Source organism: Cricetulus griseus, chromosome 9 (assembly GCF_003668045.3).
Source record: "Cricetulus griseus strain 17A/GY chromosome 9, alternate assembly CriGri-PICRH-1.0, whole genome shotgun sequence".
In the NCBI taxonomy this organism is placed as follows: Eukaryota; Metazoa; Chordata; class Mammalia; order Rodentia; family Cricetidae; genus Cricetulus; species Cricetulus griseus.
In genome coordinates this window covers 2683772-2697894 of record NC_048602.1, presented here as the reverse complement: position 1 = coordinate 2697894, position 14123 = coordinate 2683772, and the positions used below count along the sequence as shown (strand labels likewise).

The 14123-nt window shown below is 52.4% G+C and overlaps 2 protein-coding genes across 4 annotated transcripts in view; one reads left to right on the top strand and one right to left on the bottom strand.

The window, feature by feature from the left end:
* Positions 1-3475, bottom strand: part of Dpy19l3 (dpy-19 like C-mannosyltransferase 3) — a 72031-nt gene extending 68556 nt beyond the window's left edge. For 2 of the 3 annotated variants that reach the window (XM_027430297.2, XM_035449288.1), the window contains exons 1-2: positions 3282-3475; positions 1541-1682 (exon numbers count right to left, since the gene is read on the bottom strand). In XM_027430297.2, the coding sequence (XP_027286098.1) occupies positions 1541-1643 (103 nt within the window). In that variant the 5' untranslated portion in view covers positions 1644-1682; positions 3282-3475. Of the gene's footprint in view, positions 1-1540; positions 1683-3082; positions 3180-3281 lie in introns of those variants that run through there. The other variant, XM_027430298.2, reaches the window with a different exon arrangement.
* A 1141-nt stretch (positions 3476-4616) lies between these two features.
* LOC118239346 lies at positions 4617-8766 on the top strand. Its single transcript, XM_035449468.1, has 4 exons — positions 4617-4732; positions 4968-5097; positions 6016-6212; positions 7141-8766. The coding sequence occupies exons 1-4, from the start codon at positions 4617-4619 to the stop codon at positions 7472-7474; spliced, it is 777 nt and encodes a 258-aa protein (XP_035305359.1). The 3' UTR covers positions 7475-8766.
* The last annotated feature ends 5357 nt before the right edge of the window (positions 8767-14123 follow it).

The following is a 14123-nucleotide window of genomic DNA, read 5'->3' as shown; positions in this document are numbered from 1 at the left end:
TGTCTTCAATGTTCAGGGTTGCTTTTCTTTCTAACATGATTCCATAAAATGGGCAATCTTCAAAGTTTTTGTTTTCTTTTTAAATTAAAAAAAAAAAAAGCCAGGCGTTGGTGGCACACGCCTTTAATCCCAACACTCGGGAGGCAGAGGCAGGCGGATCTCTGTGAGTTCGAGGCCAGCCTGGTCTCCAGAGCGAGTGCCAGGATAGGCTCCAAAGCTACACAGAGAAACCCTGTCTCAAAAAACCAAAAATAAATAAATAAATAAAATAAAATAAAACAAACCAAAATGGGGCTGGAGCCATGGCTCAGCAGTTTAAGAGCGCTTAACACTCTTGAGGGGGACCCAGGTTCAGTCCCTCTCACCCACAAGGTGGCTCACAACCGCTTGTCACTCCAGTTCCAGGGGATCCAGTACCCAAGCCTGACCTTGATAGGCACTAGGCACACTGGAAGTGTATATACACACATGCAGGCAAAACACTAATACACATAAAAATAAATAAATACAAACTTAAAAGCAAACCAATAAACAACCTAAGGGCTGCTGGGGCCGCTCACTTGCTGCCTGCCACAGCTGGTGACCTGGGTTTGATTTCTGCAATACAGAAGGTGGGAGGAGAGGACAGATTCCCGCTAGCTGTCCTCAAACCTTCACATGCACACAGTCGAGCCGCCATACACATAACGTAAATATGTAAATGCAATTTTTTTTTAAAAAAAAAGAAAGGCACAATCTAACATACATTTTAACTGCATAACATCTCCAGAAACTACTCCAAGTTACCTACCATGCATTGGCTCCAATCAACTTAGCTGAGTGATCTGGCTTTCCAACACAGGCCTCATTTATCTTTTTAAACAGCTTTTTCTGCTATTAGCTCTGGCTGCTAAGAATTCATCTAGCTACAAAGGATTAATTATGTCCGATACCGAAAATAGCTGACAGGCTAGCTTTTAAAATTTTGGCCATATTTAATTACAAACCGTGACCGGGGGTCACTTAGCAACTGTTCTGACATTATATAAACGCCTCACCAAGTTCTCGTTTCTTCCCTCCTCCCCCGTCCATTCCTACCTACCTGCCCCCCCCCCAAATAAAGCAAAAGAGATGACTTCAGGAATCTGACTGAATATAAAACGCTAAATGTCTTTTTCAGGGACTATAATAAAATGGGACTCAAATGAGATAAGACCGCATGGATGGTACGGCACTCACAAACCAGACAAGGTACTAGAGAAAGAGATGGTCAGGTGGGGCAGGCCAAGCATCACCGTGAAGAGCCAGGGACCCGATGTCATTGCCACCGTAAGTTAATTAACAGACAACTTACCAAGAATTCTCATCAAAGCTCTTCTCCTGATTACAGCTGGAAAGCCAGCATAGTCAAAGCACAATCAGAAGATGTGGGTGTGGGAATAAGTGTCCTTCTTAAGTCTCACCAATTTTTTTGGTTTTTTTAACCCTATTAGAGTGTGGCATTCGTTAATATGCAGAAGTAAAAGCAATCCCAAATGCTGCTTTAGCTCACATGACCTACCAGATGGCGGTTTCTCTTCCAGCTTCACATTTCCTTTTGGTGACGGAAAATCCTCAGAAACTTCTATGGTTTTGGTCTCTTTTCTTTGCCGGATGTACATCATGGTGTCAGAGATTCATGGGCACTGTTCTTCCAAGCACTCCTACAAACACCACCCAGGTAAATGTCAGCATCCTCTCTACCCCAGCACACCCTTACGTGTAAATGGCTCCACTCAAGGGTCTCCTGGTAGACCACACAAATCTTGAGCAGCCTTTAAAGACACAACGTAGATATTTAACTCGACCACATTTGTGAAGCCCAGCCCTTCTCCCAGGATGCTCCAAGTCTTGTGACATTTGCCTCCCCGGAATCTGTAACACTATGTGGTTTTACATTATTTTCTACAGTTCCTACACAAAGTAGTGGGTCTGGGTCTCCCGCAGAACTGACCACGTGGGAGGGATTCCTGGCAAAATTGTGACAGCCGGGTTTTGAAGAACTGAAACATTGTTTCTGAAAGCTGAATTTTAGCACCTGTGTGTGTCTCTGTAAGGCTGGGTGTCACAGACAGTGCGGGGCTGGGCCCATCCAGGGGCTGCTCTCCCTGGGGTGCAACGGTGGGTGGTGGGTGTAGCTGCGGGGTGGGTGTAGCTGCGGGGTGGGCGGTGGGTGTAGCTGCGGGTATAGCTGCAGGGTGGGAGTAGCTGCGGCGGGCGGTGGGTGGCCGCAGCTCCCCGTTTGGAAGCAGCAGCGAGGGGGAGGCGGGGTGAGTAAGCTGGCTTCGGCTCCCCCAGGACATCTCGCCTAGTTCCTTGGAATAATGAACAGCGTTTTACTAATTATCTACTAAAGACGAGGAGTAGCGAGACGCGATGGTTCAGGCAGCTAATCCAACCTGCACCCGAGGTACCCAAGTCCATGTTCACCTAACGGTGAAGCCACCTGCTCAACACAACAGGGCGAGCCAACCACATATGCTGTTCCTCAAAGCACAAGAAACTGGTGTGTGTGTGTGTGTGTGTGTGTGTGTGTGTGTGTGCGTGCGTGCGTGCGTGTGCGTGTGTGTGTGTGTGTGTGCAGGGATCTTTCCAAAGTCTTGCAGCCACAGCTGGGAGGGATCCCGTCCCACCTTGGCTAAAGAGTGCTACAGGCGGGGCAGGGGCTACCGAGGGCCCATCGCGCATCACCCTGAGCCTGGTGAGACACAAACTTAAACGCGCGGGTGCGTCAGGATGGCAGCAGCCCCAGTAGGAACTAGGAAACAAGACGCAAAGCCCAGGCCACACTTTACCTAAGGGACCTGCAGGCAGCACCCGGAGACCCTCCCCGGCTCACCCGGAGACCCTCCCCCTGCACACCCGGAGACCCTCCCCCTGCACACCTGGAGACCCTCCCCGGCGCACCTGGAGACCCTCCCCGGCGCACCTGGAAACCCTCCCCCGCACACCTGGAGACCCCTCCCCCGCGCACCTGGAGACCCTCCCCCGCGCACCTGGAGACCCTCCCCGGCGCACCTGGAGACCCTCCCCCTGCACACCTGGAGACCCCTCCCCCGCGCACCTGGAGACCCTCCTCCTGCGCACCTGGAGACCCTCCTCCTGCGCACCGGGCGAGCCCACGAGAAGGCGGGCCAGGTGCCAGGTGCGGGCCAACCCCGGGGGCCGGAGGCGCCCGCTCCCGCTCCCACCCCCGCCCCACCCACGTGTCCCGCAGCCCCGGCTCGCCCGGTTCCCTCGCGGCCCGACCCGCAGCCACAGACCTGCGGCCTCGCGGTCCTCGCGGGCGGGCGGCGGGCGCGGCGGCGGCTTGGGGTTGCCGAGGAAGCCTGCGCGCCGGCACCCGGGCCTTGGGGACGCGCGCGCCCGCCCGCACCACGGGCCGGAGCGAGGCGGGGACGCGGAGCACCCTCGGCCGGCGACTCCGGGAGCGGGAGGCGCGGTGCGAGCCGGGCTGGGCCTGGGGGGCGTCACAGCCCCGGGAAGGGGCGCGCCGGGGAGGCCGGGCCGCGGCCGCTGCATCCATTGGCCCCGGGAGCTGCCCGTCAACGCCGGGCCCCGCCCCTGCCGCCCGCGCCGCCCCGCCCCGTCCCGTGCGGCGCAGACCGGAAGGAAGAGGCGCACTTCCGCTCAGGGGCTTGCTGGGCGAGCTGCGTTCGCAGGCGATTCTTAAGCTCGGCCGGGCTCTGTCCTGGGAGGCCCTGCTCGCCCGGGGGCTGCTCGCCCGGGGTGGGGTGGGGGGCGGCTTTACCGGCGCTGCCGCCTGTCCCCAGTGTCCCCAGTGTCCCCCACCGTGCTTAGACGTGTAGTGACGGAACCCGCAGATGCATGTGCGCCCGCGATCCCCCCATCCGTCCTCCCACCCGTCCTCCCACCCGCGATCCCCCCACCATCCGTCCTCCCACCCGCGATCCCCCTATCCGTCCTCCCACCCGTCCTCCCACTCGTGATCCCCCTCATCCGTCCTCCCACCCGCGATCCCCCTATCCGTCCCCCCACCCGTCCTCCCACCGTGATCCCCCTCATCCGTCCTCCCACCGTGATCCCCCTCATCCCGTCCTCCCCCGTGATCTCCCCCACTCGTCCCCCCACCCGCGATCCCCCATCCGTCCTCCCACCCGTCCTCCCCGTGATCCCCCATTCGTCCTCTCACCCGTCCTCCCCCATGATCCCCCATCCGTCCTCCCCCGTGATCTCCCCCACTCGTCCCCCCACCCGCGATCCCCCATCCGTCCTCCCACCCGTCCTCCCCGTGATCCCCCATTCGTCCTCTCACCCGTCCTCCCCCATGATCCCCCATCCGTCCTCCCCCGTGATCTCCCCCACTCGTCCCCCCACCCGCGATCCCCCATCCGTCCTCCCATCCGTCCTCCCACCCGTGATCCCCCATCCGTCCTCCCCGCGATCCCCCTAATCCGTCCTCCCACCCGTCCTCCCACCATCCGTCCTCCCCGCGATCCCCCCATCCGTCCTCCTCCCCCGCGATCCCCCCACTTGTCCTCCCACCCGCGACCCACCCACCCGTCCCCCTCCCCCATGCCTGTGCTCCGGGCTTCGCTGTGCTCCCTAGCGCGCTCCTCCAGTGTGTAGCCGCGCTGATGTCCCGGCGCCCTGCACAGTTCACACAGACCCTGCAGACCTTTGTCCCCGGGGTGTCAACACCGCGAGCTGGAGCTGGCTTCTCACAGGGCTTTCTCCTCCCCGTCCTCCTCAGGTGACGGGAACGGGGTTCAGCCGCTGCCTGATGGCTGAAGGGAAAAGGAAGAAACAAAAGGGAAAGATGAGCTGTGCCTGGGCATGAGGAGGAGGAGGAGGAGGAGGAGGAGGAGGAGGAGAGAGGAGGAGAGGAGGAGAGGAGGAGGAGGAGGAGGAGGAGGAGGAGGAGGAGGAGGAGGAGGAGGAGGAGGCCCACTGTGGACGAGAGGGCGAGCAGGGCCACGGGCGGGCAGGGCCACGGGCGGGCAGGGCCACGGGCGGGCAGGGACATCTGGGAGCGTGCAGAGCGGCCGTGACCCCGAACCTGGGGACACAGGGGAGGGGACGGAGGGGAACCCGGTACAGCGGCCATCAGGTCCAAAGGTACAAGAGAGTGGGCTGAGTTCAGGGTAGAGCAGGCTGTGCCAGCCAGGGGGCCCCGTGACAGGTGAGTGTGTGTGCGTGCGTGTGTGTCTGTGTCTGTGTGTGTGTGTCTGGGTGTGTCTCTGTGTGTGTGTGTATGTGTGTGTCTCTGTGTGTATGTGTGTGTGTGTGTGTGTGTCTGTGTGTGTGTGTGTCTGTGTGTGTGTCTCTGTGTGTATGTGTGTGTGTGTGGGTGTGTCTGTGTGTGTGTGTGTGTGTCTGTGTGTGTGTCTCTGTGTGTATGTGTGTGTGTCTGGGTGTGTCTGTGTGTATGTGTGTGTGTCTGGGTGTGTCTGTGTGTGTGTGTGTGTCTGTGTGTGTGTCTGTGTGTGTGTGTGTGTCTCTGTGTGTGTGTGTGTGTGTGTCTGTGTGTGTGTCTGTGTGTGTGTGTGTGTGTCTCTGTGTGTGTGTGTGTGTGTGTCTGGGTGTGTCTCTGTGTGTGTGTCTGTGTATGTCTGTGTATGTCTGTGTGTCTCTGTGTATGTCTGTGTGTGTCTCTGTGTGTGTGTGTGAGTGTGTGTGTGTGTGTGTGTGTGTGTGTGTGTGAGTGTGTGTGTGGTGGGAGAGAGACCCTGGTTGGCTTTGATATGTTAAAGAGGCACCACAGCCGTCGGTGCTGGCTTTGAAACCTGACAGTTTGTGTAAGCCGAGGCAGGAACCGCCCTAAGGGCACCACACTGCAGCCCGGCCTTCCTGCGCCCAGAGCCATGCACAGGCGTCTGTGCAGCCGGCTAATAGTCCCAGTCCCCCCAGTCCTGTCCCGTCCCTGTCCTTCCCCCCACCCCCAGCCAACCCCGGTCTCCCCGCAGTCATCTCAGCTCGCTGTAACTAAAGGCTGCACACAGAGAAAGGATGTTTCCGTGTTTGATCTTTGTTTAGGCCTCACTCATGTCCCCCAGACACCCGGGAATCTCAAAGAAGACATCCTACCCCGGGGCTGCAGACATGGCTCAGCACTTGCTGCCCTCGCAGAAGACACAGGTTTGGTTCCCAAACCCAGCACCGGCATCTGCAACTCCCATTCCAGGAAATCTAATGCCCTCTTCTGGTCCCCTACGGCAACAGACATCCATGAGGTGCGCGTACTGGCAGGCAAAACACACATAAAAAATATAAGTCAGGGGCTAAGCAGTTAAGGGCATGGGCTGGCCCTCTGAAGGACCGCCCTTTGATTCCCAGGGCTCCCGTGCTGGCAACGCCTGTCCCGGGGATCCGATGCCCTCTTCTGGCCTCAGAGGGCAAAACATGGATAGGGTGCACAGACTTACAGGCACAACACTCATATATATATAAAATAAATCTTTCTAAAAATTTAATAAAGGGCCTAGAGAGATGGCTCAGAGGTTAAGAGCACTGACTGCTCTTCCAGAGGTCCTGAGTTCAATTCCCAGCAACCACATGGTGGCTCACAACCATCTGTTATGAGACCTGGTGCCCTCTTCTGGTGTGCAGATATACATAATAAATAAATAAAATATTTAAAAATTTTAATAAATAAAGGATATTAACTTGGGTGACAGTCACCCAAGAGGGAGGAAGCTATGCTGGCTCCTACGTTTCTGACTTGAGCAGTCAGGCCAGTGGGATACACCAACAGAAAAGCAGGCTTGGGGCTTGTGACAACTTAAAGGAGGGGGGTTCTCATAGGCAGAGGGGGTTCTGACGAGGGTCAATGCAGATACCAGTCAAGGCTGACTGGAGCTGTCTGATGGGCCACTGTGTGGCTGGCAAGGGGCCTCCTAGATGCCAGTGGCTGCTTTCGGGGCTTTCTCCACAGACTGTTGGAAGTGCCTCAAGACTCTGGACTCTGGGGCTTCTGAGGCGTCTATGGTAGAGGGAGGGCAATGAAGAGGAGAGCCAGTGCTAGGCGTGCAGAAAGGAGGTGGCAGCAGAGGGCGGGTTTCTTCCTTTTTTGAGGTCACCCGGTCTGGACCTGGGCCTGGGGGATGGAACCATGCACGCTCAGGGCAGGTCTTCACACTCAGTTAATCCTTTTTCTCAAAGATACCCTGGATATGCTTCACCAATCGCCTCCATGGACTCGGGGCTTCTTTTCTTCCTGTCCGTCTTACAGCGAGCAGTGAGCTCCGCACATCCCCCTGTCACGGTGACTGTAAATGGAGGTTCCTCCCTTAAGGTGTCCTTCCGGGTACTGTGGTCACAGTGGTGGAAAGCTAACTCATCCAATGTCCTTATGTCGTCGTCAGCCTTCGGCTGGCTTGCTGCTCACCGAGGGGAGAATCTCAGTGGTTCCATTGAGGCTACCCCGACAGCCTATGGAGAGAGCCATGGGAGCAGCAACTGGCCTCTAGCCAGCCACCTGGCAGCCATGGAGTGAGCTGTTGGTTATCCCATCAGGCAGCTGAGGTCAGCTTTGGTGGACATCAGGATGGATCCTGGGTTGAACCATCTCTGCTCATCACTCACACAATGGAACTCTGGGGACAATAGACTCACGTTGCTGCTGTGAGGGGGAGACTTGGGGGTGTTATACAGTGACAGATACATCCTACAATACTAACCACCATATGGATATATCATGACATATGCATTCCCACCGAGCTAGACATCTGGGTTGTTTCTGATACATTGCGTGTATGAATGTTTTGCCCACACGTGTGTCTGTGCACGACAAACATGCCTGATGCCCCAGGAGGCCAGAATAGAGTATTGGATCTTCTGGAACTGGAGTTACAGGCCGCTCTGAGCCACCATGTGGGTGCAGGGAGTCAAACCCAGGTCTCTCTCTGCAAGAGCAGCAAGGTCTCTTAACTACTGAACCACCTCCCCAGCCTCTGTCTTTCTGTTGTTTCTGAGACAGGGTCTCGGTAGCTCAGGCTGGCCTGGAACTGTCTCTGTAGACCAGGTTAGACTCCAAGACCTGCCTTTGCTTTTCCAGGGCTAGGTTTAAAGACATGTAGCACCCACCGTACTGTTTCTGGTTTTATGCAAGTTTAAGCAATGCTGCAAGAATATTCTTAGACATATATAATTCTTTAGGAAATGTTTCTAGAAATAGAATTGAAAGAACCCATGTTCTAATTTGTGATGGAAGCTGGCAAAGTACGTTCCAAAAGGATGAATGCTTCCATTACTTTAATTTGTATTACCAGTTTGTATTACAGCTCGGGTTTCTCTGTGCCTTTGCCAACAGTGGACACATTTCATCTTTGCCTATGTTAAATGAAAAATAATATATTATTATCTTACAGGATCTTGAGGTGTGGGGATGGCCTGCTGGGAATAGCACACAAGACTTTGCTCATGCTGGGCAAATGCTCTACCATTTATTTACAGCCTTACTCCTCAGTGTCTTATTTTTGCAGCAGGACCTTGAATCTGGTTTATAGCCCAGGCTAGCCTTGAACTCATCAAGTAGTCCAGGCTGACTGTGAACTCAGGATTATTCTGAAACATCCTTCTAAGCCATGGGATTATAGGTGTGTACCTCCACACCCCTGTATGTTTTATTAGGTAGACGTGATGATATCAGGGATTTTAATTATTTATTTATTTTTGCTAATATCACTCTTTTTATATTCTTTGTCCTGCTCAGGTGTTCAATGCCGAGAAATTATCATTTGTTCACTGTGAATGTTTGTCATATATATCACAGATGGCTTCTCATTATTGCATTCTCTGTTGTGTGTCTTTTGCTATTTAGGAATCTCCTAGGTTTCTGTGATTAAGTCTGCTATTTATTTGTTTGTTTATATGTGCATTGATGCTTTGCCTGCATGTATATCTGTATGAGGGTGTTGGGATTCCTTGGAACTGGAGTTACAGGCAGTTGTGAGCTGCCATGTGGGTGCTAGGAATTGAACAGTAGTCCTTTGGGAGAGCAGCCAATGCTCTTAATGGCTGAGCCATCTCTCCAGCTCTCATAAATCTGTTTTTCTTTTAGCTCATAATGTAAACAAGTTCTCTCTTTTCAATATCAATTTTTCTTGAGTCCTTTTTTCTCATAATTTGAAATACAGGGTCTTATTTGGGGGGGTGATAGTTCAAGACACGGTTTCTCCGTGTAGCCCAAACTGGCCTGGAAATTACTCTTTTTTTGTTTAGTTTTGTTTTCCGAGACAGGGTTTCTCGGTGTAGCTTTGGAGCCTATCCTGGCACTCACTCTGTAGACCAGGCTGGCTTTGAACTCACAGAGATCTGCCTGCCTCTGCCTCCCGAGTGCTGGGATTAAAGGGTTGCGCCACCACTGTCTGGCTTCAGAATCTTTTTCATACAGAATGAGAGATGTACCATAATCTTTTTTTAAAGACTTTATTTATTATGTATACAACATTCTGCTTCCATGTCTATCTGCACACCAGAAGAGGGCACCAGATCTCATAACGGATGGCTGTGAGCCACCATGTGGTTGCTGGGAATTGAACTCAGGACCTCTGGAAGAGCAGTCAGTGCTCTTAACCTCTGAGCCATCTCTCCAGCCCAACATAATCTTTTTCTAAGTGTACAATTTTTTCATGACCCATACTGTGATGCTCTAAATTACTTATACTGTATAATAAATTCTCACAGGTTTACAGCCAGCTTGTGAACTATACCTGAGTATTTTAAAACCCAAATCACGTTCTTTTTTAAAAAAGAGGTTTTTTTTTTATTTTAGTGTGTGTGTGTGTGTGTGTGTGTGTGTGTGTGTGTGTGTGTGTGTGACCAGAAGATGGTGATGGAGCCTCCCAGAACTGGAGTTAAAGGCAATTGTGAGCTGCCATGTGGGGGCCTTAAACCAAACCTGGGTCCTCTACGGGAAGACCAAGTGTTCCGAACCACTTAGCTATTCTCTGGCCCCTGCTTAAATACTCTTTAATAAAAAGAACCAATAGGGCATGCCTATAATCCCAGCACTTCAGAGGCTAAGGCTGAAGGATAGATGGGGCTGGAGAGAAAGATCGATGAGTCAGAGCATTTCCTTGCAGAGGACTCCAGTCAGGTCCCCAACACTCACGCCAGCCGCTCACAAGCACCTACAACTCTAGTTTCAGGGCACTGGGAACCCTGTTTGGTCTCTGAGGGTACCTGCATCCACACACCCCTCCTCCCACACACATAATTTAAAAATAAGAAGAAGCCAGGTGGTTCCAGTGCACGCCTTTGATTCCAGCACTCGGGAGGCAGAGGCAGGCGGATCTCTGTGAGTACGAGGCCAGCCTGGTCTACAGAGCGAGTTCCAGGACAGGCTCCAAAGCTACAGAGAAAACCCTGTCTCAGAAAACCAAGATAATAAGAATAATAAGAGCAGTAATAAGAATTTTTGGTGAAAACAAAAATGAAACAAACCAACAACAAAGGCTGGGTTTGTAGCTAAATGGTAGAGCTCCTACCTATGCGCACAAGGCCTTGGGTCTGATTCCCTGCACCAGGGAGAAAGTACACAGCAACCAGAACCAGCATTGCAGTGCCACAAGACTGAAAGTCCTCTCTCTCTGCAGAAGAATGCTCTCCAAAATCGGAGAGAGCAGTCTACTCTTAAGCATGGCAAATAGTTCAGCCACTGTGTACACTGTTTCGATAAATCTTGTAATCATTTTCCAGGTTCTGTGAAACAATTCATAACTAGTATTGAACACTTAGACATATGTGGGGAAAATGGGGTCCTCACAACACAGTGTCCATGACAGGAGCGTATGCATGTTTCAAGACAGCTGGCCCCGGGCTGTAGAGACAGCTCAGTAGTTAAGAGCACTTGCTGTCTTTGCTGAGGAGCCAGGCTGGGCTCGCTGCCCTTGTGGATCGGTGCCTCCCTGGTGCTGGGACTACAGATGGGTGCCATCATCCGTGCCTTCCAGTGTCTTCCGCAGAGGTTTAGCATGTGCCAGTTACTTCTCTTCGGCTTCTCTCTGTATACATTTAAATGTGTTCAACTAAAGCCAGCACAAGTGGAAATACTAATTATTTCCTCCTGGTTTGTTCCTCACCTTCCTTGTGTATGGCTCCATGTCAGCAACCACAGAGATAGGGTCTGTCTTTGACATTCTTCTCAGCCTGGTTTGACTCACTTAAGGCTTTTGTGGTTTTGGTAATGCTGAGAATGAACTCGGGCCTTTATGCAGAGCTGACAAGTGCTCTATTCCTGAGCCACGCCCCCAGCCCCCCACTGGGGGATTCTAGGCAGGGGCTCTACCACTGAGCCACACCCCCAGCCCCTCACTGGGGATTCTAGGCAGGGGTTCTACCACTGAGCCACGCCCCCAGCCCCTCACTGGGGGGATTCTAGGCAGGGGCTCTACCACTGAGTCACACTCCCAGCCCCTCACTGGGGGATTCTAGGTAGGGGCTCTACCACTGAGACACACCCCAGCCCCTCACTGGGGGATTCTAGGCAGGGGCTCTACCACTGAGCCACACCCTAGCCCCGCACTGGGGGAGTCTAAGGTGGGGTTCTACCACTGAGCAGTGCTCGCAGTCCTAATTCTTACTTCTGTAGGAAGCCATACAACGGTCTCTGAGCTTTGCCAGTGCTCAGAGATCATTGCATAATTGCGTGGGAAGTGACATCATCCTGGCTTCTTCTTTCCAGCCAGTGTGACCCCTGCTCTGTGAGAGTCTGTAGACCAGGCATTTTGAAATATTGTTACTACTTTTCTCTTCTTTTGTAAACTTTGTATTGATTAGATTCACAATGGTCTGAAACTGAACTACAAGGGTGGGTCGCCATCCGCAGCATCCCAGAAGCTAAGGGCGGGGCCGGGCAGAGTTAAGTTCACAGAGCTTTGAAGCATCCGGCTTGTTTTATTTTCTTACTTCGCACCTGCTATTCTTCTTACCTTGACTTCTCTGTGCTTCCCCCGCCCCCATCTCCATGGTTACCTCCTACACTTGTTTTCATCTTCGGGGCTCCCAGTGTTGTGTCTCTGAATGAGGGACACGAACGGCATGAACTATCCAACTGCAGCAGGCGATGGTTCTCAGTCGCAGACGCTGTTCAAGGGTGATCCTTCCCACTTAATGGCAATTCTCATCCATTGGCCTTGGCTGGGCCTTCCGGCTTGTTTTTTCTGGACCTACTTGAGCGCCACTCCCTGTGCAACAGATCGGTCTGGGTGCTGAGACCCAGAAGCGAGGTCTCCCTGGTGACAGATGTGGAGGCATATCGTCAGGGGTCAGATTCTTTTTGAACTTGGAGTTGGAAATGGATGTGTTTCCAGAACCCTCGAGTCCGGCTATTTTATCATCCCAATATAGCGTTGGGCTAGGTTTTCACTGACATTCTTCAATTGTTGCCCTAGAATCTTCTTGAGAGCCCAGGGTGGGGATGAGTTTCCTCCTCCCCCTTTCCCTTGCCTCCTTTCTGCCATACATTTCGTGTGTGTGTGTGTGTGTGTGTGTGTGTGTGTGTGTGTGTGTGCGCGTGCGTGCGTGCGTGTGTGTGTGTATGTGTGTGTGTGTGTGTGTGTGTAGGTCAGAGGATAACTTCTGGGAGTCAGTTATCACTTTCCACCGTGTGGGTTCCTGGGATCAAACTCAAGTTGCCAGGCTTGGGCGGTGAGTGCCATAACCCACTGAGCCAGCGACAGGGTCTCTCAGTCGAATCCAGAGCTCACAGATCCAGCTAGCTCGCCCTATGGCTCCAGTCTCAGACTTCTGAGCACTGTAGTTACAGGCAGGCCACTGTGCCCACCTGGCATTTATGTGGGTTCTGAAGATCCCAACAACACTATTAATGCTTGCTGCTTGAAGTACAAGGGCCTTAGCCAATAATTGTCTCCCCACACCCTGACTGTGGTTATGGTGTACATTTAACTATGACCACTCATGCATCTCCTTCAGGGAATGTCTACTGACGCTCTTTGCCCATTTTTGAAGGTAGGATAATGAAAGTACCCTTGGTGCTGATGGACCATCACGGATCTCATTACCACAGTGTTTCCACATATCCTGTAGGGCAACAAGAGAGGCTGGGAACCCCATACTCAGCTGAAAGTCGTACCCACTTTGGAGGCTGGAGAGATGGCTCCTCTCCCAGAAGATCTAGGTTTGGTTGCCGGCACCTGGGTGGTGGGGCAGAGCCATCTGTAACTCCAGTTCCCAGGGCTCTGATGCCCTCTCCTGGCCGCCACAGGCAGTGCATACACATGGCGCACAAAATTCAGGCAAGCCTTCAAACACACAGAACACACACACACACACACACACACACACACACACACACACACACACACACACACACACACACACACACACCTATAATATCTTACCCCTGGGGATCAATAGCTGCTATATTCTATTTACACACCAGTAAAGGCTGCTGGGTTCTGTATTTGCTTTTACTTTTACATGGCTATGCCAAAAGTATCTCAGAAAACAGCAGGGCAGGAAGGATTTGTTTAGCCCACAGGTGCAGAGGGGTCGGCCCATGCTTACTTGGCTTGGCCAGAACATCATGGCAGAAGCAGTGAGTGGAAGCTAATTTTCTTTACCTCAGAGTGAACAGGAATCAGAGAGCCAGGAAGGATCTGGAGGCTACAGAGGACCTCCAAGGTCTGAGGCTCGGTGAACCATCTCTTCTAACCATGCCCCATCTCCCAGCACTTCCAGAAACTTCCTCAAATAGCATCATGGTCCAGATGAGTTCTCCACATGCTCCTTGGGAAAAATTTCATAATCAAACGTTAACAGGCACTACTGTGCAGACAGAAATTTGTGTAATACATTCCAAAAACCACAAGAGAAGATCTGCAGATGCCCACCCACCATAAAGAGTTGGTACATGAGGGATGGAGAGATGGCTCACCAGTTAAAGCATTTGCTGCTCTTGTTGGGGACAGGAGTTTGATTCCACGCATGCACATGGTAGCTTGGAACTGTCTCTAACTCCAGTTCCAGGGAATCTGATGCTCTATCCTGAACTCCAAGGTCACCAGACATTCAAATAGGCAAAATACCCCCACCCACCCCACACAAAATAAATAGTAATAATTTTAAAAAATCTTTAAAAGATTTTATACATGAGAAGATAAATATGTTTAATTGATTTA